The sequence below is a fragment of the Bombina bombina genome, chromosome 3, assembly GCF_027579735.1.
Source record: "Bombina bombina isolate aBomBom1 chromosome 3, aBomBom1.pri, whole genome shotgun sequence".
Classification (NCBI taxonomy): domain Eukaryota; kingdom Metazoa; phylum Chordata; class Amphibia; order Anura; family Bombinatoridae; genus Bombina; species Bombina bombina.
In genome coordinates this window covers 188,982,865-189,010,092 of record NC_069501.1, presented here as the reverse complement: position 1 = coordinate 189,010,092, position 27,228 = coordinate 188,982,865, and the positions used below count along the sequence as shown (strand labels likewise).

Here is a 27,228-nt window from a genome sequence, read left to right as displayed (position 1 = left end):
CAAGAGAGGGAGGGATAAAAATAAAAAACAGCCATTTTCCGCTGAAAAAATAATCCACAACCCAAATTATAAGTTTATTCTTTAATGACAAAAAAACTTAAAACATCAGCAGAAGAATCAAACTGAAACAGCTGCTTGAAGAACTTTTCTACCAAAAACTGCTTCTGAAGAAGCAAATACATCAAAACGGTAGAATTTAGTAAATGTATGCAAAGAGGACCAAGTTGCCGCTTTGCAAATCTGATCAACTGAAGCTTCATTCTTAAAAGCCCACGAAGTGAAGACTGATCTAGTAGAATGAGCTGTAATTCTTTGAGGCGGGGCCTGACCCGACTCCAGATGAGCTTGATGAATCAAAAGCTTTAACCAAGAAGCCAAGGAAATAGCAGAAGCGTTCTGACCTTTCCTAGAACCAGAAAATATAACAAATAGGCTAGAGGTCTTCCTGAAATCTTTAGTAGCTTCAACATAATATTTCAAAGTTCTCACCACATTAAAAGAATGTAAGGATCTTTCCAAAGAATTCTTAGGATTAGGACACAAGGAAGGGACAACACTTTCTCTACTAATGTTGTTAGAATTCACAACCTTAGGTAAAAATTTAAATAAAGTCCGCAAAACCGCCTTATCCTGATGAAAAATCAAAAAAGGAGATTCACAAGAAAGAGCAGATAGCTCAGAAACTCTTCTAGCAGAAGAGATGGCCAAAAGAAACAACACTTTCCAAGAAAGTAGTTTAATGTCCAAAGAATGCATAGGCTCAAATGGAGGAGCCTGTAAAGCCCTCAAAACCAAATTAATACTCCAAGGAGGAGAGATTGATTTAATTACAGGCTTGATACGAACCAAAGCATGTACAAAATAGTGAATATCAGGAAATTTAGCAATCTTTCTGTGAAATAAAACAGAAAGAGCAGAGATTTGTCACTTCAAGGAACTTGCAGACAAACCCTTATCCAAACCATCCTGAAGAAACTGTAAAATTCTAGGAATTCTAAAAGAATGCCAAGAGAATTTATGAGAAAAACACCATGAAATGTAAGTCTTCCAAACTCGATAATAAATCTTCCTAGAGACAGATTTACGAGCTTGTAACATAGTATTAATCACTGAGTCAGGGAAACCTCTATGACTTAGCACTAGGCGTTCAATTTCCACACCTTCAAATTTAATGAATTGAGATCCTGATGGAAAACGGACCTTGAGACAGATGGTCCGGCCTTAATGGAAGTGGCCAAGGTTGGCAACTGGACATCCGAACAAGATCCGCATACCAAAACCTGTGAGGCCATGCTGGAGCCACCAGCAACACAAACGATTGTTCCATGATGATTTTGGAGCTCACTATTGGAAGAAGAACTAGAGGCGGGAAAATATAAGCAGGTTGATAACACCAAGGAAGTGTCAATGCATCCACTGCTTCCGCCTGAAAATCCCTGGACCTGGACAGGTATCTGGGTAGTTTCTTGTTTAGATGAGAGGCCATCAGATCTATCTCTGGAAGACCCCACATCTGAACAATCTGAGAAAACACATCTGAATGGAGGGACCACTCCCCCGGATGTAAAGTCTGACGGCTGAAACAATCCGCCTCCCAATTGTCTACACCTGGGATATGCACCGCAGAAATTAGACAGGAGCTGGATTCTGCCCAAGCAAGTATCCGAGATACTTCTTTCATAGCTTGGGGACTGTGAGTCCCACCCTGATGATTGACATATGCCACTGTTGTGATATTGTCTGTCTGAAAACAAATGAACGGTTCTCTCTTCAACAGAGGCCAAAACTGAAGAGCTCTAAGAATTGCACAGAGTTCTAAAATATTGATTGGTAATCTCGTCTCTTGAGATTTCCAAACCCCTTGTGCTGTCAGAGATCCCCAAACAGCTCCCCAACCTGAAAGACTTGCATCTGTTGTGATCACAGTCCAGGTTGGCTGAACAAAAGAAGCCCCTTGAACTAAACGCTGGTGATTTAACCACCACGTCAGAGAGTGTCAAACATTGGGATTTAAGGATATTAATTGTGATATCTTTGTATGCTGAATCAATGGTGCAGGGATTATACAAAGCTGGAGAGGTCTCATGTGAAAACGAGCAAAAGGAATCGCGTCCGATGCTGCAGTCATAAGACCTAAAACTTCCATGCACATAGCCACTGAAGGGAATGACTGAGACTGAAGGTGCCGACAGGCTGCAACCAATTTTAAACGTCTCTTGTCTGTTAGAGTCATGGACACTGAATCTATCTGGAAGCCTAAAAAGGTGACCCTTGCCTGAGGAATCAAGAAACTTTTTGGTAAATTGATCCTCCAACCATGTTTTCAAAGAAACAACACTAGTTGATTCGTGTGAGATTCTGCAGAACGTAAAGACTGAGCTAGTACCAAGATATTTTCCAAATAAGGAAACACTGCAATACCCTGCTCTCTGGTTACAGAGAGCAGGGCACCGAGAACCTTTGAAAATATTCTTGGAGCTGTTGCTAGGCCAAATGGAAGAGCAACAAATTGGTAATGCTTGTCTAGAAAAGAGAATCTCAGGAACTGATAATGATCTGGATGAATCGGAATATGAAGGTATGCATCCTGCAAGTCTATTGTAGACATATAATGTCCTTGCTGAACAAAAGGCAGAATAGTCCTTATAGTCACCATCTTGAAAATTGGTACTCTTACATAGCGATTCAAAACTTTCAGATCCAGAACTGGTCTGAATGAATTTTCCTTCTTTGGGACAATGAATAGATTTGAATAAAACCCCAGACCCTGTTCCTGAAAAGGAATTGGCATGATTACCCCCTGAAAACTCCAGGTCTGAAACACACTTCAGGAAAGCCTGAGCTTTTACTGGATTTGCTGGGATGCGTGAGAGAAAAAATCTCCTCACAGGAGGTCTTACTCTGAATCCTATTCGATACCCCTGAGAGACAATGCTCAGAATCCATTGATTTTGGACAGAATTTATCCAAACATCCTTGAAAAACCTTAATCTGCCCCCTACCAGCTGAGCTGGAATGAGGGCCACACCTTCATACGGACTTAGGGGCTGACTTTGGTTTCTTAAATGGCTTGGATTAATTCCAATTTGAGGAAGGCTTCCAATTGCAAACAGATTGCTTGGGGGAAGGATTAGGTTTTTGTTCCTTATTTTGATGAAAGGAACAAAAACGGTTAGAAGCCTTAGATTTACCCTTAGGTCTTTTATCCTGAGGCAAAAAACTCCCTTCCCCCCAGTGATAGTTGAAATAATAGAATCCAACTGAGAACCAAATAAAGTATTACCTTGGAAAGAAAGAGATAGCAATCTAGACTTAGATATCATATCAGCATTCCAAGATTTAAGCCACAAAGCTCTTCTAGCTAAAATAGCTAAAGACATGGATCTAACATCAATTTTTATAATATCAAAAATGGCATCACAAATAAAATGTTTCAGTAAGCGAACAATGCTAGATAAGGCAGAATCCAATTCTTGTTGCACTAAATTCTCCAACCAAAAAGTTGATGCAGCTGCAACATCAGCCAAAGAAATTGCAGGCCTGAGAAGATGAACTGAATATAAATAAGCTTTCCTTAGATAAGATTCAAGTTTCCTATCTAAAGGATCTTTAAAAGAAGTACTATCTTCCATAGGAATAGTGGTACGTTTAGCAAGAGTAAAAATAGCCCCATCAACTTTGGGGATCTTTTACCAAAACTCTATTGAAATTGCTGGTAAAGGATACAATTTTTTAAACCTTGAAGAAGGCATAAAAGAAGTACCCGGCTTATTCCATTCCTTAGAAATCATATCAGAAATAGCATCAGGAATAGGAAAAACCTCTGGAGTAACCACAGGAGGTTTAAAAACAGAATTTAAACGTTTACTAGTTTTAATGTCAAGAGGACTAGTTTCCTCAATATCCAAAGTAATTAACACTTCTTTTAACAAAGAACGAATATCCTACATTTTAAATAAATAAGTAGATTTGTCAGTGTCAATATCTGAGGAAGGATCTTCTGAATCAGATAGATCCTCATCAGAGGAGGATAATTCATTATGTTGTCGGTCATTTGAAATTTCATCAACCTTATGAGAAGTTTTAAAAGACCTTTTACGTTTATTAGAAGGCGGAAAAGCAGACAGAGCCTTCTGAATAGAATCAGTAACAAATTCTTTAAAATTCATAGGTATATCATGTACATTAGAAGTTGAAGGAACTGCAACCGGCAATGTACTATTACTGATGGACACATTATCTGCATGTAAAAGTTTATCATGACAACTAATACAAATGACATTCGGAGATATAATCTCCACAAGTTTACAACAAATGCACTTAGCTTTGGTAGAACCGATATCAGGCAGCAAAGTTCCAACAGATACTTCTGAGACAGAATCAGATTGAGACATCTTGCAAAATGTAAAAGAAAAAACAACATATAAAGCAAAATTATCAATTTCCTTATATCACAGTTTCAGGAATGGGAAAAAATGCAAATAGCATAGCCCTCTGACATAGAAAAAGGCAAGAGGCAAATAGCAATGGGGTGATAAAATAATGAAAAAAATTTGGCGCCAAGTATGACGCAGAACGTAACTGAAATTTTTTTGGCGCCAACAACGTCCGGACACTCGCATCACTAATGACGCAACCTTGTGTAAGGAACTCGGCGTCAACTATGACACCGGAAACGACGAACTTGCGTTTCACGCCAAAAATTCTCGCGCCAAGAATGACGCAATAAAGTCTAGCATTTGGCGCACCCGTGGGCCTAATCCTGCCCGCAATTTGCAAGAAAAATGTAGTCAATTTAAACCCCAGGTATGAAAAATATTTCTTAATATGTTTATTTTTCCCAAATATGAAACTGACAGTCTGCAAAAAGGAAATACATGAACCTGACTCATGGCATATATAAGTACAATACATATATTTAGAACTTTATATTAATGCATAAAGTGCCAAACCATAGCTGAGATGTCTTAAGTAATAAAAACATACTTACCGAAAGACACACATCCACATATAGCAGATAGCCAAACCAGTACTGAATCAGTTATCAGTAGAGGTAATGGTATATGAGAGTATATCGTCGATCTGAAAAGGGAGGTAGGAGATGAATCTCTACGACCGATAACAGAGAACCTATGAAATAGATCTCTCGTGAGGAAAACCATTGCATTCAATAGGTGATACTCCCTTCACATCCCTCTGACATTCGCTGTACTCTGAGAGGAATTGGGCTTCAAAATGCTGAGAAGTGCATGTCAACATAGATATCTTAGCATAAACTTACTTCACCACCTCCATAGAAGGCAAAGTTTGTAAAACTGAATTGTGGGTGTGGTGAGGGGTGTATTTATAGGCATTTTGAGGTTTGGGAAACTTTGCCCCTCCTGGTAGGATTGTATATCCCATACGTCACTAGCTCATGGACTCTTGCCAATTACATGAAAGAAAAGCTATTGCAGAGATTTAAGCTGTCAGTGTCCACTGTGAGGAATATAGTGATGAAATGGAAGACCACAGGCACAGTTCTTGTTAAGGCCAGAAGTGGCAGGCCAAATAAAATATTGCAGAGGCAAAGGATGGTGAAAATGGTCAAAAACAGCCTACAGAACACCTCCAAAGACCTACAACATCATCTTGCTGCATATGGTGTCACTGTGCATCGTTCAACAATTCATCGCACTTTGCACAAGGAGAAGCTGTATGGGAGAGTGATGCGGAAGAAGCCTTTTCTGCATGCACGCCGCAAACAGTCGCTTGAGGTATGCAAACGCACATTTGGACAAGCCAGCTTCATTTTGGAAGAAGGTGCTGTGGACTGATGAAACAAAGATTGATTTATTTGGTCATAACAAGGGGCGTTATGCATGGCGGCAAAAGAACACAGCATTCCAAGACAAACACTTGCTACCCACAGTAAAATTTGGTGGATGTTCGATCATGCTGTGGGGCTGCGTGGCCAGTGCCAGTACTGGGAATCTTGTTAAAGTTGAGGGTCGCATGGATTCCACTCAATATCAGCAGATACTTGAGAATAATGTTGAGTGTTGAGGAATTAGTCACAAAGTTGAAGTTACGCCGGGGCTGGATATTTCAACAGAACAACGACCCAAAACACTGCTCAAAATCTACTCTGGCATTTATGCAGAGGAACAAGTACAATGTTCTGGAATGGCCATCCCAGTCCTCAGGCCTGAATATCATTGAAAATCTGTAGGGTGATTTGAAGCGGGCTGTCCATGCTTGGCAACCATCAAACCTAACTGAACTGGAGATGTTTTGCAAGGAGGAATGGTCCAAAATACCTTCGTCCAGAATCCAGACACTCATTACAGGCTATAGGAAGCATCTAGAGGCTGTTATTTCTGCTAAAGGAGGCTCTACTAAATATTGATGCAATATTTCTGTTGGGGTGCCCAAATTTATGCACCTGTCTAATTTCGTTGTGATGCATATTGCACATTTTCTGTTAATCCAATAAACCTCATTTGACTACTGAAATATTACTGTGTCCTTCAGTTATTTTATAGATCAAAATGAAATTGCTGATCCAAACACCCAAATGTTGTTTATAAATTAAAATCATGGAAATTGTCAGGGGTGCCTAAGCTTTTGCGTTTATTGGATTAACAGAAAATGTGCAATATGCATCACAACGAAATTAGACAGGTGCATAAATTTGGGCACCCCAACAGAAATATTGCATCAATATTTAGTAGACCCTCCTTTAGCAGAAATAACAGCCTCTAGACGCTTCCTATAGCCTGTAATGAGTGTCTGGATTCTGGACGAAGGTATTTTGGACCATTCCTCCTTGCAAAACATCTCCAGTTCAGTTAGGTTTGATGGTTGCCAAGCATGGGCAGCCCGCTTCAAATCACCCTACAGATTTTCAATGATATTCAGGTCTGAGAACTGGGATGGCCATTCCAGAACATGTTAATTGTTCCTCTGCATAAATGCCAGAGTAGATTTTAAGCAGTGTTTTGGGTCGTTCTCTTGAAATATCCAGCCCCGTACTGGATATTTCAACAGAGGATGCTCCGTGCTGGATGTCTTAAAGATGGACCCGCTCCACACTGTCTGGATGAAGACTTCTTGGATGAGGACTTCGCCATATGGATGAAGACTTTTGCCACTTTGATGAGGACTTTCTTGGCTGGATGAGGATGGATGTCCGGACTTCGATAACTGTAAGTGGATCGTCGGGGGTTAGTGTTAGGTTTTATTAAGGGTTTTTTGGGTCGGTTTATTTTTAGCTTAGGGTTTGGGCAATGTAAAAGAGCTAAATGCCCTTTTAAGGGCAATGCCCATCCAAATGCCCTTTTCATGGCAATGGATAGCTTAGGTTTATTTAGATAGGTTTTTATTTCGGGGGGGTTGGTTGGGTGGTGGGTTTTACTGTTGGGGGGTGTTTGTATTCTTTTTTTTTACATGTAAAAGAGCCGATTTCTTTGGGGCAATGCCCCGCAAAAGGCCCTTTTAAGGGCCATTGGCGGTTTAGTGTAGGATAGGGGTTTTTTTTATTTTGGGGAGACTTTTTTATTTTGATAGGGCTATTAGATTAGGAGTAATTCGTTTTTATTTTTGATAATTTCGTTTTTTATTTTTTGTAATTTAGTGTTTAATATTTTTGTAATTTAGAAAATTGTATTTTAATAATTTAATTTATTTTATTGTAATGTTAGTTTTTAGTGTAAGGCAGGTTAGGTTTTATTTTACAGGTAAGTTTGTATTTATTTTAACTAGGTAGTTAATAACTATTTACTAACTAGTCTACCTAGTTAAAATAAATACAAACTTACCTGTGAAATAAAAATAAAACCTAAGAGAGCTACAATATAACTATTAGTTTTATTGTAGCTAGCTTAGGTTTTTATTACAGGTAAGTATGTATTTAGTTTTAAATAGGAATTATTTAGGTAATAATTGTAAGGTTTATTTAGATTTATTTTAATTATATTTAAGTTAGGGGGTATTAGGGTTAGGGTTATTGTTAGGTTTAGAGTTTAATATATTTATTTAGTGTTAGTGAGGAGTGGAGGCCAGAGGTTTAGGGGTTAATAACTTTAGTATAGTTGCAGGGACATTGGGGCGGCAGATTAGGGGTTAATAACTGTAATATAGGTGGCAGCGATTTTAAGGGCAGCAGATTAGGGGTTAATAACATTATGTAGGTTGCGGCGATGTCGGGAGCGGCAGATTAGGGGTGTTTAGACGTGGTTTTTATGTTAGGGTGTTAGATTTAAACATAACTTTTTCTTTCCCCATAGACATCAATGGGGCTGCGTTACAGAACTTTTGTTTCCGCAATCACAGGTGTTAGGCATTTTTTATTTCCAGCTCTCCCCGTTGATTTCTATGGGGAAATCGTGCACGAGCATGTCAAAGCAGCTTGTATTTGGGTGCGGTATGGAGCTCAATGCCACCATATCGCCCGTACAAGCCTGCTATTTGTAAATTTGTAATAGCAGCTCTATAGGGAGGTGAAATACTGCAGCTTTTGTGGCAGTCATTAATTTCCCTATAGCGCTGAAAACTCGTAATCTAGCTGAATGTAAATTATAGGTATTCTGGACTTTAAAGGTAAATTATGAACTGATTTTTTATGCTTATTTGAAGGTGGTATAGCTACCAACATATCAGATACTGTAGAGTGAATGAAGTCCTTAGCTCCAAGCAAAGTCTGTAAGAAACAAACAAAAAACAGTAACACCTTTAGAAGCAAGAGCAGCATTAGAATGGTCAAAATGCATGAAAACAATTAAACATGTGTAGTATAAATATGCTAAAGGTAATGCCTCCGCCTACTTACAATAAACACATGTAACACTGATAGAAAAGTGTTTAAAGGACTCAGCTTCTAAAGAAGGTTTTAGGGACAGAAACAAAAGGCTCTATAACCGCAGAAAACTACAAAAGTAGTAATGTGCATAAAGTAAGTAAGCAAAAGCAGTACCAGATTGGTTAGAATGCATAAACATATAGATACATTTATTGCATAAGTCTGCTGGACATAAAACCACAGCTAAATGGTAATATCACCATTAAAACAGCTCTTGAAGAAAGGGAAACACTTTCTCCCACTGAAAGAAACAAATTTACAAAATTCAAAAATCATTAAAGCAGAGATGTGGTAACACCCAGCCTGGAATCTAAATAGCGTACTTATGACAGGAAGCACGTGTCAATCTGGTGTCATACATAGAAAAATCGCACTAAAATCTATGCTATCACACTGATGCATGTAGGCCCGAAAACCGATGTGTTTTAAAAAATGTACAGCATGCGTTAAAAATATACACACGTGAAAGCATAAAGCATAATTACAAATACTTAATAAAGTTTTTAAAGGGGGAATTACCTTAAAAAATATTTAACTGTTCCAAAGTCATATACATATATAAAATAAATAATTATAAATAAATATATATATATATATATATATATATATATATATATATATATAAATATATAACCTAAAAGGCTTCTAGAGTGCCAAATAATAAAAATATATATATACAGTACTTACCATTAGGCACCCTACTAACGGAGGAAACCAATAGGAAGCCAAAAACAGTGCTGAAATATAACAGCAGAGGATCTGGAATAGGAGTACATCGACGAAACAACAGGAAGAAGCACATGACAAGTCCCTGCGATGCCTGTGGAAAGGCTTGTTGCTAAATCCCAATAGGTGAAAATATGCCACTACCTATACTCCAAATACATTCCTCCAACAACCACTGTACTCTAAGGGGAAATGGGCCTCAACTCTGTCTGAGAATCCCTCTCACTGAAGAATCAAAAGCACATCTTCATTCTTCAACCTCCTCCCACAGAGGCAAAGACAAGACTGAGTTGCCATTGTAGAGGGAGGTTTTTTTTAGGGCTCTTGGGGTTTGGTATTACTTTGCCTCCTTCTAGTGGTAGGGAAGAGTAATTCCCAGGAGCCATGGATTGTGGAATCTCACCACCTGTATGAAAGAAATATATTACACAATTATATATTAACATTTTTTCAGTTTTCCAGTTTAATTACATTATTATTACATGTATATATATTTTGTTGCTTACAGGTTCATAAAACAGTCAAAATGTACGAATGCATTGTGTTATACACAAGTTAGTATGATCAAGTCCTTATTGTGAGATTTAAATGGACATGAGTTATTTTTTTAGTACCCACACACACACACACACATATATATATATATATATATATATATATGATAGTGAAAGCGAACGGAAATCGTGAAACTTATGCGCAACTTCAAAATACTTAGATCAGTACTGAATAGTCTTTACATAGTGTCTTAAACCATTGATGGATGAAAGGATCAATAGATAAATATGTGATATATGTTCTTAAGTCAAATACAACACATCCGAATCAGGAAAGAGTGTAGGTGTCCTCTTACCAGAAGTTACCCCAATCATATGAGGTAATGTGTAGTCATGTAGTTAAAGTTGTAGGTTTGTGGTCAACCACTGCTGGTGCCTGTTCTTTCAGTGCAGCCTTGTGTATGGTAGTCCTTTGTCTGGAACTTCCTTACTCTTGTGCTTGGATTTGGATATCTCTTGGCTGTATGGTAGTTTTCGTCCTAGGGTCTTTCCCAGATGTCTCAGGGGAAAGAGTAAAAAGAAAACGGTCCCAGTGCCTCTTTCGAAAGGCTGCCTGTGTAGATGGCAACCCCATCAACTGGCTCAATAGCAATGTTAGCCTGTTCTATGGCGATTTACCACCTGGGTGAAGCGTCTTTTTAGCCCAGTAATGCTTTTCTACTCTGTGAAAGCATTACTGGGCTTAAAGAAGTTGTACCCAGGTGGTAAATCCCCATAGAACAGGCTAACAATGGTATTGAGCTAGTTGTTCATTCCTGTGAGTGCGCTTCTCTCTGTGTGTATTTAGTCTCCCTATGGGAAAAAAGGGGAAACCAGACGTGGACTCCTTGCTCAGTGTGCTTAGAGGAATATGGCTACACCTCACTGACGAGGCCCAATGTAGGCTGAAACGATTGTCTGGGGTTGCTTTGTTCCTTGTTCAGAGAGGAATTGCCTGGTATTTCGGCGCTGGACAGACCGTAATAGGCAGGATCAGACTGATATACTACAGGAAAGTCCTATTCTGTGCACCCAAGTGGTAAATCGCCATAGAACAGGCTAACAATGGTATTGAGCTGGTTGTTCGTTCCTGTGAGTGCGCTTCTCTCTGTGTGTATTTAGTCTCCATATATATGTTGGTCTGATGAAGGGGTGAACACCCCGAAACGTCACTTGTTTATATGGAATAAAACACTTTTTATTTCACCTGTATCAAGTCCAGTGAGTGTTTGTGTTATAACTTGGATATTTGAACTTTTTATAGCACCCTGGCAAAATTGAAATTTACTGTTCGTTGGAGTGCACTTATTTCAGTGGATTATATATATATATATATATATATATATATATATATATATATATATATATATATATATATATATATATACTGTATATATATCAATATCTATTTGAAAATACTTAAAACATATTCTTTTATGTGCAGAACATTGGAATGTGAAATATTTAAAGTAAATACACAGTATAACATTTTATAAAATATGAATATTTTGTAAGAATATGCAGTTTTTCTAAAATGTAGTTTGAGATTGTTTGTCCAACTTGTGGTTTTATTTTGTATTTATTTTAAATATTAATCAACTGATTATTTACACAAAAATAAATTGGTATCTTCTACAGTGAGTAATTAAAAGAACAAAAAACAAATCTTGTGAATTGTTAGCTTTAATCATTTTCCTACTAAACTGAATTCATAAAGTGAAGCACTGATTACATGACCAGTCTACTAACCAGGATTTTACTGTATTGTTATACACTAATCCTGTGATAAGAGGGTTCTCTGTCATTAACAGAATGATCTATACTGCAGTATCACTGTGTGCAGCGAGGGTTAGTGTAGACAATCACTGTGTACACAGTGTAATGACAATAAGTTACATGTGTGATATGAGGGTTCTCTGTCAGTAATAGAATGTTATATACTGCAGTATCTCTATGTGCAGCGAGGGTTAGTGTAAACAATCACTGTGTACACTGTGTAATGACAATAACAAGCTAAATGTATGATATGAGGGTTCATTGTCAGTAACAGTATGTTCTATACTGCAGTATCACTGTGTGCACTGTAATCCATTTCCTCCAATTGCAACAAATGCACAAAGACGTGTAATACTCAGGAACATATACAGAACTACTAACCAGGATTTTACTGTATTGTTATACACTAATCCTGTCAGAGTCGGTTTACACACTATGTCTTCTGTTATGTGATGTCACAATCTGTCTACCAATCGTGATGCACAGAATCAGCACATGCTCACACCACAGCCACACACAGCATAGATAGGCTGTATAAGGGGCGGCTCTAGATGCTGCACCATGATTGGTGAATAGCAGGCAGCATGCCTGTATTTAAAAGGGTGGCATTTGGGGCTTCTGCTTGTTACTACTCACATTGAAAAAGGCCAGTACTTGGGCCGAAACTAGTTTGTGTATTTTATTAGTGTTATTGCATGTTTTTTCACCCCTGGCACCTGATGCCGACGACTGCTGCTATTAACTAAAAGTTATTTTGTAATTCCTTACTACTCAGACTAGGAAAGATTGCTTAATAAACCCTAAACCTTTATGCTTAACATTTATTGTTATGACCAGTCTTGTGTCACATCCTCCCAAGGCAACAAATATCCAGCAAAGGCATTTTATTGGTCTGGGTAATGCAGTCTCTAATTGGAGGTGTTGTCCCACCCATCCTTTTTTTAAAAAACAAACAAACACTTAAATGGGGGAAAATGACAGAACATGCACAAAATGTACAGTTTTGAATAAAATATTACAAGAACCCAGAATAAACTTGTTTAAAAATAATTTTCCATCCCAAGAGTCCATAAATGTTAATTACAATGGAATGAGTAAAATACTGTGGTTTCATAATTACCTTGCAAATGCACTCAGTAAGAACTCCATAGAAGCACTTTTATGGTAAAAAAGAAAAAGTTGGTGCTGTGTAATATGCAGCATTCGGATAGTTGTAAGGGGTGGAGAATGGAGTTAGCACAGTGGGATTTGGTAGGAAGCTAGAGAAAGAGTTGGTAATGAACCAGTGTCAGAGAACCTTGCTGGTTAAGATTCATCCATCTTCAACAATTATTATTACACAAATCATATGAAAGTATTCTAACAAATTATACTTCAATTGTAACAGGTTTTTGTAGGGTTTAGATTGTTTAGGTATTACTGTCTGTGTCGTATTTAAGCACAGAATAGTTACTTCTTATTCATCAGTCTGTGTAGTCATGGCTATTAAAAATACCTGGCACAGAACTTCTCTTAACAGCTGAATTATCAGAGAGATACATCACATACAGCATTATGGTTCTCTATGGAGATGTTAAACATGTTGTTTTATCAAGGCCTCTAGAATCTGAGATATAAAAGTGTTGTTTTTTATGAGTGAGAAGTTATATTAAGACTGCATTAATCTAAAGGCATCTAGGAGTCAAGGGGTTAATCCCTTTATTAGTTTAAATGCTGACAATGTTTTCATATGGCAACATTTGAGAGGTCCCAGCATTTAATATGATACCTAAGAATGTTAATGCTTTAAGAATAGGTGTCGATTTAGATATTTCACATCATTGTTTAGACTGCTCATTAACAATATGAGTGCAAATAAATATTCAAATACAATATGGTTTACAGTTGCATCTAACAATGTTATTTGCTTTTTCCATTCATTACATCATATACAATGGAGTGCACTCTGTTCTAGTGTTTTGTGTTTGTTTTTTTTCAAAATTCAGCATTAGCCGTAGCCTTACTTAATTTTGCCCCCTTTGCAGCAGGTGCATTTTTAACATGTTGCTATGCATCTGCTTATTCCATTCTATATATACAGTATATATAAAACAAATTATTATAAATAAAATAATTTCTTCACACTCTAAGAAGTGTCATATTGAGATCTCTTATCTTCTAGAAAATGGTAGAAATGCTCATGTCTTTAGGGAGCCTGCCCTACCTCCATATAACTTTAATTTTAATCCATTGTCTTAATGTCACATATAGGGCTAGAGTACAAGTGGAGTGCCATCAATATACCCAGGGTGTGTTATCTTTTGCACAACCTTGCACAAAGAATAACACTCAGTCTGCTGTTACAAGTGGATGGTTGAATATTTTAACCAAAGTGTATCCTATAGTTTTAATTTGTATCACATGGAGTGCAATTAGCATGCTCATTGTGCTCAGATTAAGTGGTGATCTATGTGTTGAGCTCAAGCATAATCCAAAATACCACTGGTAGCGCTTTTTAAGACTTGATGCAATAGCATAGCACAGAATAACATGAAGAACGCCACTACGTACCATTTTCTTAGCATACCCCTGGCTTAGTGCAATATCCAACATGAATTTTACTTTGCACTCCCATAGAATTCTGTTATGTGAGGGATTTAGAATACCGGTGGTATCTGGCTTGCCCATGACTATTGCTTGAGCAATAAAAATAAATTTGGACTTTTAATATTAATGCAAAAATAGAAGCAATGTTAACACACAATGGCACTAATATTTTTGTGCTCCACTTTTAATCTAGGCCGTAGTAAAAGATGAATAAGATTTACCTAGTGTATGACTTTGGGCAGGTGTATGACACACAAAAGAGCAGTGAATTATTATATAGTGAAGAGTATAGCTTTTAAACTTGCTTGATACCATGGGGATCTGCAATAAAATGTAGGTATCTGCTTGTTGCCCTCTTTTCTAGTCAATGTGCAAATGAATGAAAGAAAAAATATCTATGAATGGACTTTGATTGTTATAACTTGAAAAATATTTTTTTGTTTTTTTACAATAGTAATTATTTGTTTCATTCACTACAGATCGTCCATTTTCTGCTCAGAAAGGTGACCAGGGGCCTCCTGGGGAACCTGGAATAAGAGGACCACCAGGACCTTCCGGACCTCCTGGACTGGGGTTACCAGGACCAAAAGGACATCTTGGCCCACAAGGTCCACCTGGATATCCAGGTGTTGGAAAACCAGGAATGCCAGGAATTCCAGGAAAACCAGGCAGCATGGGGATGCTAGGACCAAAAGGAGAACAAGGATTTAAGGGGGAAATAGGAAACATGGGATTGCCAGGGATTCAAGGACCACCTGGTCCTCCAGGCTTACCTATTCAAGGAAAACCAGGCAACCAAGGTTTACCAGGACTTCCAGGACCAAAAGGAGAACTAGGAAGTAAAGGACCACCAGGATTACCTGGATTACCTGGACTAAAGGGAGAAAAAGGAGTTGGAATTCCTGGTTTACCTGGACTTAAAGGTTCACCAGGATTACAAGGTCCTCAAGGCCCAGTCGGTCAGCCTGGTATTGGTAAACCTGGATCAAATGGATTTCCAGGTCCAAAGGGACCACCTGGTAGTCCAGGGTTACAAGGACCACCAGGACTAGAAGGCCCTGTTGGTCCCCCAGGACTTCAAGGACCACCAGGCATTCCAGGTGTTGGAAAACCAGGCCAAGATGGTATTCCTGGGGGGATTGGATTACCAGGAAACAAAGGTGATCAAGGATTGCCAGGTTTACCAGGTGCACCTGGCCTTCCAGGAGTAGGTAAACCAGGTTTGCCAGGAGGTAAAGGAGATCATGGTATTCCTGGTGTACCAGGACAAGTAGGTCCTAAAGGTGATCAAGGCCATGCAGGTGAACCGGGCATGGTTGGCCCTCAAGGTGAGCCAGGCCCTGCCGGTTTACCTGGACCAGTGGGATCACAAGGGGGTTCTGGATTTCCTGGACCAAAAGGAGAGGATGGCACCATGGGCCCTGAGGGACCAGTAGGACCCAAAGGTGAACCAGGCATAAATGGACTTCCAGGAAAAACAGGTTTTCCAGGTGAAATTGGACCTCCAGGCCTTCAAGGATTGCAAGGACCTACTGGTCCAAAGGGAGAGCCTGGGCACAAAGGTTTAATAGGTCCACCAGGTACACCTGGAATTGCTGGACCCAAAGGAGACATGGGAATGCCTGGTGAGCAAGGCGAGCAAGGCCCATCTGGAATTCCTGGACTAGCAGGATCAAGTGGTCCAATTGGACCACCTGGACTTCCAGGGCCAAAAGGTGAACAGGGTTTACCTGGCCCACCTGGTCTTCAAGGTGTTGGAAAAACTGGTTTACCAGGACCACAGGGTGTAGCTGGACCATCTGGAGCAATGGGACCTCCTGGTCAGCCTGGTTTACCAGGTCCTCCTGGGCCTCCAGGTCCACCTGGTATTCCTGCAGAAATTAACCCCTCACAGGCATCACTGGGACAGTATTTACCAAATATGGGACCTGCTATTGATGGAATGAAAACACCACAAGGCATGAAAGGAAAGACTACAGCAAACATGTATGAAATGCCAGCATTTACCGCAGAACTTACCACTCCCTTTCCACCAGTAGGAGAACCTATAAAGTTTGAAAAATTGTTATACAATGGCAGGCAAGGCTATAACCCACACACTGGCATTTTCACTTGTGAAATCCCTGGAATTTATTATTTTTCCTATCATGTTCATTGCAAAGGTGCTAATGTTTGGGTGGCATTATATAAGAACAGTGAACCATTAATGTACACTTATGATGAATATAAAAAAGGCTACTTAGACCAAGCTTCTGGAAGTGCAGTATTGCAGTTGCTACCTGGAGATAAAGTATACATGCAGATGCCTTCAGAACAAGCAGCTGGACTCTATGCTGGGCAGTATGTCCATTCATCCTTTTCTGGATATTTATTATATCCCATGTGAAACGCAGTAAAACAAAAAAAACTCTGAATACATGTTGCTTCTACATTTTATATCTGTTAGATCTGCATAAACTTCTTTGCTACTAATGCCATGCCAGGTCAAAATAGCAGCAAAGACATTTGTGTCTGGACCAATATACATTTCTATGAATGCACAGTATAAACAAGCCTGAAAAGTGATTTTGCATTGTATAACCATATTAAGCCTGTCTCATAATCTTCAACTTTTTCTGGTACATACCAAAAATACAAATTAGTGTTTTAACTGAATCCAGATCATTTATATTGTACAGATTAGCAACATATGGGCAAAACTTGTGTATTAAAGTACAAACTCTACTTGTTTTCACAAACTAATTTAAACAAGGGATACTTAAAATAGAACTCAAATACCCTAAACAGATACAAAATAATGTATAATCTATAGCCATGATCTTAAACCATCCCAACATTTAAAATGAATACAAATTCTTCTATTACCACACAATCCTAATACATCACCTGAAAACTAACTAAAAAATGCAGAGGAAACTAATGCGTACCTCCTCTCTCTTCTTCAGTTTCCACTGACCAAAATGATTTGGTTCAAATGACTTCTGGTACCCTTTAATCGTGGAAGATGGACCAGTAGGGTTCCAATAGTTTTAGAAACATTTGTTAAGGGTTTATTTTATATTTACAAAGCTTCAGCAAAATGGAGTATACTGTACCAATTCATTCATCATGCATGTATACAAAATGGAGGCTGATATACAAACTATTCTCCTACAGATGTGTGCCCATATATATTGCTGTTAGATGAATATTAATGTTATAATTAAAAGCACATCATAACATTTTGCGAAGCTATTCCCACTTTGGGATTTTCTTTATTGAACTGAATATTATTACCAAACAAAAGTTGGAAAAGGATAAACAAATTTGTGTTTATCTTGATTTTTGGATGTAATAGTGAAGAAAATTCCATGATAATTCATTATTACTGATCTTAGCTTACTATAGCCTAGTTTGCATTGCTGTTGTAAACTGTGCAAACTGATAGAACAAATCTCTGCATTGAAGTCTATGGAGATGTCTTATGTTACCACCAGCTTACACAGTTTAAAACACAAATGGTAACAAGGCATATGTGTTTAAACCCCATAAAAATTTTAGACACATATTTAAAGTCCCCCTCAAGAGACAAAAGTATTGCAGCTCCTGGGAATGAAACTGACTGCCATTGGTGAGTAAGTGCAACTGACAGCTGTTTCCTGTCCCAATGTCCCAATGCCTATGTGTTTAAACACTTTGTTGTGGTCAGTAGTGTATTATATCATACAATTTTACATCCGAATATCTCTATTCATGTATCTATTAATAGCCAATATATGTCAACACGTTTTGATATAACAAAAATTTATTGGAAGTACATAAATCCCCATTCATGTTTGTTTAAGGGGGTATTTCCATTTTCTTTCCATTTGTTGCACCCAGAACAGGGCATTTTACTATGTATACATGTGTGATGCTGTATAAGCTTTACTTATGGGACTGAATATGTCTTCCCCTCAGACCAGTATTCCACAAGCATCTTTTTTCTGCATATTTTTAAAATCACAATGAATGCCGTAACATACTTTTTTATACAAAAAAACTGTTTTTAATATAATTAAAAAGAAATTCCTTCAAATGTATGTTATTTTTTTAATGCAATTTCTCTTTACATCTTACAAGCACAAGTTGTCTTGAAAGGGACAGCATTGTTACCAAGTAATTTGTGTCAAGTTAGTTCTTTTTTGTGATTATGCATATATCATAAGTATATACACACCCTGGCCTGCCTATGGATTTAACCACCTTAATGGTATACAGTGATATGGGTTAAAATTAATATTTGGTGATAGAGTCAAATATAGTATACTAATATATCTGTGAAACTGAATTATCTTTTTCTTTAATTGTCATCATTTGAACACATTTGAAGAAGGCAATAAAAATTGCTGTCCGTATTTTGGATTTCATCCAAAGATGCAGATGTGTCATGCAAGTAGTTGGAAATGCATTTATTGCACAGTAATGCAAAGTAATAGAAATATTGCTGAGGTACTTTTGCTTAATCATGAAATTTCTGTGTTCCTCAACTGATTTAATTCAGTTTAATTCAAAACCCAAAACATGAAAGGCAATGCACAACTTTCAGCTCATTTTCAGGGCCTCAGCACAGTGTTTACAGTAGAAAAATATTCTTATTTATTGTAAAATTTAAAGGTAGATCTTCAAAAACCCACAATGTTTGAGGACCATAATGACTTCCTTTGTGTACCTCCAAAACATGTATTTTTAAGGATCTGCTGATCTATTCCACAATAATTGAGACTTTTTTTTCTAGCATAAACAATTGACTTCCTTAGTATTTGTGTTGTGTTAGTTAATGTCCTATAATTTCCAAACCAAAGGTTCCAATATTAGAAAGCAGAACTCAGATATAATATATTTAGTTGTAAACCTTGTTAAAACCTCATGAGACCCTCATGGCAAACAAAATCTCAGTAAATATTATTATTTTTTTTAATCTTTGTAAAGAACCTGTCATCTAAAACAATAAGTATCTACCTGAAAGTGGCCATTTAAAAAAAAAAATGATTAGTAACATTATATTCTATGTTATTTGTTAAAATGCCATTTACAAAAACTCATGTTTTTGTGTTAAAATTACTCTTTATCTCATGTCCATTGACAGATCAGAAACCAAAATCTTTAAGCCATGGTTTTAAAATACTGAAAATTGCCTAAACCATATATATATATATATATATATATATATATATATACAGTATATATATTTTTTTTTTTATTTAATTCACTAGTGAGTGAATGACAATCACAGTTTTACACAAAAGCAAGACTTTTTAGGGAAACATGCACTGCCCCCTCAGACTGAAGCCTTGTCATGAATGTTTAAATAACTTTTTAACCCGTTGCCTAATATATATGAAGATGCATATCTCAAAATGTCTATTGGTTTGAGATGTAGAGTTGACTTATAAATGCTGCTAGCAAAATTTAACTTCCTATAAACAATAGCAATTACAAGGTTGCTCTTGCTATGCTAAATAATTTGCCTTATTTGCAATAAACTATATACCACAAGCTAATCTAGTTAATGTGGTTTCAGTACTATAACTATAGTTTTTTTTTTGTTTAAAAATTACCTGCTTTATAATATAATACATACTAGAATTACTACAGAAAGCAAAACAAACATACAAAAATATCGGTAAGTAATTTTACCTACTTATTAATAGATAAAATTAGGGTATTTTCCCTTTGCAATTGTTTTGTAATTTCTACAACATATATTTAAAGGTAATGTATCTATAATGCAATAACAGATAGTTTCATAATTATACTTGAGAAAGATTCCAGTAATTTATTTTTCATTTAACAAAAATTACATTAGTTCACGCAAGATTTATAAAATAATTACACAAAATATAGGTAATTCAATGCTGTATTTTTAAAATGGTGCTAAACATAATGACTTTATTTAATGTAAATGTTTAAGAAACAAAAAAAAATTTTTAAGGTGTAATGTAACTGATTGGAGATTCCTTTAATTAAACATTGATGTAAAATGAGTGGAACTGTTAAACTTGGAGTCAGTACACAAAAATGTCCTAAATGTAAGATTACCAAAATAACAAAGGGTTTAATATATTTTGGTGAGTTATATATTGTTTTCAGTACACTGCCACAATTGAATTAAAACATCAAATAATTTTGTATTTATATTTTTTGTACTGATTTTAGAATTATCTTAATAAAATTTTGTAAATGCTTTCTTGTCTGTTTTATTCATTATTTCAATATAATGGTATAAAGTAAATGTTCCATATGTATATACCTAACAGTTCCTTTTTTTGTCGGTATGTTGGGTGTATAAATATGGAACATTGTGCACTGTGAAGGTTACCTTGAGAAAGGCCCAGGTGAGGGCCAAAACATTAAGAACCCTTTTCCAATAAATTGATATATACTTTCAAAGAATATGATTCCTGAGTTTTTCTATATATATACATACACATACACAGAAGAAAACAGCACTCGCTGGGCTTGACAGCAAAAAATGTCCTTTATTCAAGTGACTTTTCGGGGCATACACCCCGTCATCAGACCAACAGAACACAAGTGAAAACCAAACTTAAAGGGACATGACACCCAATTTTTTTCTTTCATGATTTAGAAAGAGCATGTCATTTTAAACAACTTTCTAATTTACTTCTATTATCTAATTTGCTTCATTCCCTTGATATCACTTGCTGAAAAGCATATCTAGATATGCTCAGTAGCTGCTTTTTGGTTGCTGCACATAAAGGCCTTGCGTGATTGGCTCACACATGTACATTGTTATTTCTTCAACAAAGGATATCTAAAGAATTGAGCAAATTAAATAATAGAAGTAAATTGGAAAGTTGTTTAAAACTGCGTGCCCTATCTGAATCATGAAAGTTTAATTTTGACTAGACTGTCCCTTTAAATACCATATAAGCCCCTCCCCTATAGCAACCTATGTGAATGCACATAATTAGAAAAACAAGAAAAAACAAAGCAGAATCTGTTTTACATGTCATTGTATACAAAGTGTCAAATACAGGTGATGTATTACAATATGACAATATGCAGATAAACTGTGTGTCCCATAGACATAGAAAAGTGCAACAATGTGAGTGAATGTTATCCCATAATAATCTATTATATCCCATAATACAAAACTAAAAAAACACATAAAAATTGATTTAGGTGTAAACTCTACATAATGCCTATATACAAACTGAACCTACCCCTGCATCAAGTATTAGGGATCAAACATCTAAAGATAAAAAGGGGGAAATACATATAATGCAGGTCTCTAAAGCTACATCAAAGTATGATGGATACTATATAAGTATCGCTACTCTGCATAACCGCACATAGTAAGAAGAGACAATGAGGTGTATGCAGAGAGAATCAGTGCGTACCTATACAGATTCAAATAGTCATGAAGCAGAAAAGTGTGTCACTCGATCAATAGCCCATCCAGGCTAGTCATATTCAGCTGCTATTGTGCAGTGTTCCAAGCGCAACAGTACCAAGTCTGTGGGTATTCCACATTACAATTGGGTGAGTGGGACACGCCTCCTGTCCACCAGTGAATCAGATGACAAGCGCAAAGTCCCTAGAACACGGCTGGCTCAGAATTCTAAGAAACTTCAAACATATTACACTGAAACAAAAACATTTACGCTTTTTCTATTGATGTTACTGGATCTAATGCAACAGCTAGATAGATATCAATATACGGTAGTGAAATAATAGACATGATGTATGTGTGACAACTGTGTAATTATTATTTTATTTATTACATTATGTTACAAATTGCACTATGTATTTTGCAGTGTCTGATAGCATTACCACTGATTTAGAAGTGTCTGGTGGCTTGACTACAGTATGGAAAGCAGAAAGGGGCCATATCATTCAGATCATGTAGACCCCAATGACTATCTACAGTTATCACATAGACCTAACACACAGGATCATACTATAAATACCAGCAAGAGACAGGGCTGGATTGGGCCAGGTCATCAGGCCAGGGGTGGGCCAGGCCATCAGCTGTATAGTGTGGAGAGCAGCAGTCAGAGCAGGTAAGGGAGAGGAGCGGCCACCCTGCTTTTTAAACAGACACTCAGAACCACACACACCTTACCTGGCCCTCCTGCCCCTGAATCAATCATCATGATCACAAATGCATATAATGTGTGCAGTATATAAACACGCGGTAGTGCACTGAGACAGACTACCGTAGTGTGTGTGCACTTTAGTGACTGTGAGTACATAATTGCCATGCAGCCAGCAGCTACAGCGTGAGGAGGGCTGTTACAACAATCTGTTCTGCTGCAGGAAGCTGGTGGGTGGATCTGGATCGTGAGGGGCTCCTGGAGGCAGCTGTGAGTAAGGGTTCATCACTGTCCCACTGTAAATCTGTCTCTATCAGCAGCTAATAGTTTGGAATGCGGTTCCAAATCTAAGCTGACAGCAGTACTAGCAGTTCTGCGTGTCATCTCCCTCCCTCCTATTTTCACTACACGGAGCAGCACCCTTCACTTGCCTGTCTAAAGGTAAAAGTAAATTTGTGTGAGTTCACCTCAGACTTTTATTTCAATAGAAGGTATTATTAGTGTTAAGGAGGGAGCAAGTATACTACAAAGGGGATAGTGGTGTGAGTGCTAACTAGTGAGGTGTAAGCTTAAATCCCTAAGTAGTCTAATATAATCTCCAAATATAGACTTAAACAAGTGATAAAGAGTGGGGGGGTGGGATAAGCGCTCTGTAAAGAGCAAACCAAAAAATAATGAAATTTTATAAAGTAATAAATCAAGATGTTGATTATATGTGATTGGAAAAAAGGTACCAATAGTGACGATAAAATGTCAATTTAATAAAAAATGAAATAAATAAATATCAACAAAGTATGCAATTTACACATATGACATATGATAAAATATAATTCAGAAGACTCATATGAATCTAAGATGCCGGCATCAGAAAGATAGAATTTTAACCTGTATGTATTTCATAACCTTTTAAAATTAGCGATTGCTAAGTTAAAAATAACAATATACAATAAAAAACTTGATTTAGCTGTAAATGTGCTGAGGCAGTCCAATCTTATGGGCACTTAATGAGAATGAAAATTTAAATAATAAAACAGATTTGTGGTGAATAACAAACCAGCAGCTTCTGTTAGTGTCCGTTAGAGACTGTGAAGCGTGTGATCCGTGAGTGGTGACGTCACGTCATGTGACTAATCGTACTGGTCCAATAGTATCCAAACAATTGTAATGTAGCTTTGAATTTGAAAAATATAGCTTTGTATTTGAAAAATATATATACCGGTATAGAGAGAAGGTGAAAAAAATATTATAATAGAATGTCAAAACTATTCCGTAACAGAAGGGATACTTGCAAGTAGCAGGTCGCTATCCTCCAATCTCTCCTGTAGCAGAAAAGTAAATCAGCTGATTTCCAAACAGCAACAATGTAGATGAAATGGAAACAAATGTCCGTTTTAACTCCAAGTGGATAGAAATTCCTTGTAAGGTGCTCTTTATTCAGCAGTCCTTTGGATAAATGGTAGTATTATAACTACAACTGGAGGTAGCTTGTAGGCATACAGGAATTATTCATATATCTGGCTCAGCTATTGTGTATGAGCCAGAAATGAACCTGTTGTTTATGCCGCCATGTAGCCAGGTGAGGTAGATTGGAGCTCTGTGGATATTTACACTTATAAACGCAGCACACAGGAATTATTCATATATCTTACTCTGCTTAAATTGTAGAGCTCGAAATGAACCTGTAATGTGCAGGGTGAAAGAGTGAGTGTATTTCTCCTAGTAACTGTAAGCAAATCTACGCGTTTCGGCAGAGTTACCTGCCTTTATCAAGATGCTTACAGGATGTGACAAGAGGCCTTATATAGGGAGAGAGTGTGAGTGTATCAATTAGGATATGGGCGTGTTAATAATTAACCCTTTGTTGAACGGGTCATAAATAAGGTATCTAACTCATGTCTATATACAAATATAAATAGAATCATAAGTGATTATAATGGCACTATTTTTCTTTTGCGCAAACTGTGGTTTATAGAAACGAACAATCTGAACACTATATAGGATTGCACAATGTATATAAAAGATTATTATAACTGTGTGAACATACCAAATTGTGTCTGCTTTTCTATGGCTAAAAAATCAAGCAAAAATTGTACATTCAATACATGACTTATATTCCATTGGGTCAAGTTTATATAAAGGATGATTGAACTTTAGATGATATTTATTATATAATGACATACATTCAACATCTTTGGTTACTTGATACTGGTTAAGGGAGTGCAATAATTTTGAAAAAATAAATAAAATAATAATATTTCTAGATCAACTAGAAGTAATCAGAGAGACATAATTGTTTGTTATATATTTACAAGATATTATACTTAATGATAGGATTGATTATACATATTAGATGTTATATATAGGATGTTGTATTTCTATTTGCTGCCATATTTATATAATTGAGTTTAGGTCAAATGAACTATTTAATCCTAGTGGATATATTGTTTTAAATTTAAAAATTAACTCTGCTTCTTTTTTGAGAAGCATCTTTTCCATATTGCCACCTCTATGGTTCATTTTTACTTTTTTTATACCCCAAAATTGAAAACAGTTTAGATCCCCCTGGTGGACTTCAGCAAAGTGTTTGTATACTATTGTTTTGGTATTTGCATGCTCTATGTTCAAAATGTGTTCTCACATACGATCCCTTAATATTCTGCTCGTTTGACCAATGTAGAATAAATCGCAAGAACATTTAATGCAATAAATTACATTAGAGTAACTGCATTTAATAGTATCCTTTATATGAAAAGTGAATGAGTTGTTAGTACATGTAATCTGTTTCATTTTATTACTATGTTTACAGGATTTGCATTTAATGCAAGGAAAAAAAACAAATATTTTTTCTTTTCTTAGATCTCTATCAATATAATTAGTATTAGTTCCTTTGAATTCACTAGGTGCCAAATAACTTTTTAGATTTTTTGCCTTTTTGAATACAAGGTCAGGGTGTTTTTTAACTTTTGTACCTAGTATAGGATCTTTTTCAATGTAATGCCAGTGTTTGTTTAGAATGGCTCTAATCTCATTGTGTTGAGCATTATACTCTGTGATAAATGGTACAAAAATATGACTAGTGGGAGTAATATTTGTTTCATAAGAATTTTTATTTTTATTTTTGTTAGTATTCTTTTTTAATAAACTAGATCTATCAGTTTCTCTAATCGATAACATGGTGTTTTTGATTTTTTTCTGACTATAACCTTTCTCAGTAAATCTATTTAATAGGATATTTGATTGTAGATCATATGACTCTAAATCAGAACAGTTTTTTCTGATCCTGAGTAACTGACTTTTGGGAATATTTTCCTTCCACTTATTGAGGTGGCAACTTTTATGATGGATAAAATTATTTGAGTCAATATTTTTAAAATATGTTTTAGTTTTGATCTTATTATCCACAATTTCCACCTCAATATCCAGAAAATGAAGTGATTTCATACTATGTTCATGTGAGAAAGTAAGACCTAAATTATTGGTATTGATATCTTCCAAGAATATTTCTAGAATTTCATGATCTCCTCTCCAGACCAGGAAGATATCGTCAATAAATCTTTTATAGAGCACAAGGTTCGCTCCCCATTGGCCACCGGATAAAAAAGACTCTTCAAAAAAAACCATAAATAAATTGGCATAGCTGGGAGCGAACCTTGTGCCCATCGCCGTCCCCCTGGTCAGAGCAGGTAAGGGAGAGGAGCGGCCACCCTGCTTTTTAAACAGACACTCAGAACCACACACACCTTACCTGGCCCTCCTGCCCCTGAATCAATCATCATGATCACAAATGCATATAATGTGTGCAGTATATAAACACGCGGTAGTGCACTGAGACAGACTACCGTAGTGTGTGTGCACTTTAGTGACTGTGAGTACATAATTGCCATGCAGCCAGCAGCTACAGCGTGAGGAGGGCTGTTACAACAATCTGTTCTGCTGCAGGAAGCTGGTGGGTGGATCTGGATCGTGAGGGGCTCCTGGAGGCAGCTGTGAGTAAGGGTTCATCACTGTCCCACTGTAAATCTGTCTCTATCAGCAGCTAATAGTTTGGAATGCGGTTCCAAATCTAAGCTGACAGCAGTACTAGCAGTTCTGCGTGTCATCTCCCTCCCTCCTATTTTCACTACACGGAGCAGCACCCTTCACTTGCCTGTCTAAAGGTAAAAGTAAATTTGTGTGAGTTCACCTCAGACTTTTATTTCAATAGAAGGTATTATTAGTGTTAAGGAGGGAGCAAGTATACTACCAGTGCCTTCACTACATTATTCTATTAAAAGGACTTTCTACTATTACTATCCTTAGGAATGTTTTACTATGGATTTTCTGTGCCTATTTCATTTAGGATGCAAAAGGATATCTGTAAGCCAATACAGTATATTTCTGCCTTGCTCTATGTGTTTTAAGACTTATTCGTTGGATATTTTACAAAATTTGATTATTTTTTTTTGCCTTACTCTGCTATAAGGGTCTATTTTTTAATATATATTGCAATAAGGATATATACATCTATATTGTAACCCATAGCCTTAACTGTTTACAGCCTGCTTCAAAGATTATGCTTTGCTTTTAGAAAAAGTTTTAAAGGTTTCTGATTAAAACATATTGTTTATGCATTTATAAATATATTTCATCCTTATTGTGTATACTGCTCGAATGGTTCCCTAAGGTTACTGATGCAGTATACCAATAT

The 27,228-nt window shown here is 36.7% G+C and overlaps 1 protein-coding gene across 2 annotated transcripts in view; it reads left to right on the top strand.

Annotated features, from left to right (window-relative positions):
• COL8A1 (collagen type VIII alpha 1 chain) overlaps positions 1–20,667 on the top strand; it is a 200,259-nt gene extending 179,592 nt beyond the window's left edge. For both annotated transcript variants that reach the window (XM_053706051.1, XM_053706052.1), the window contains one exon: positions 14,940–20,667. In XM_053706051.1, the coding sequence (XP_053562026.1) occupies positions 14,940–16,846 (1,907 nt within the window). In that variant the 3' untranslated portion in view covers positions 16,847–20,667. The remainder of the gene's footprint in view (positions 1–14,939) is intronic.
• The last annotated feature ends 6,561 nt before the right edge of the window (positions 20,668–27,228 follow it).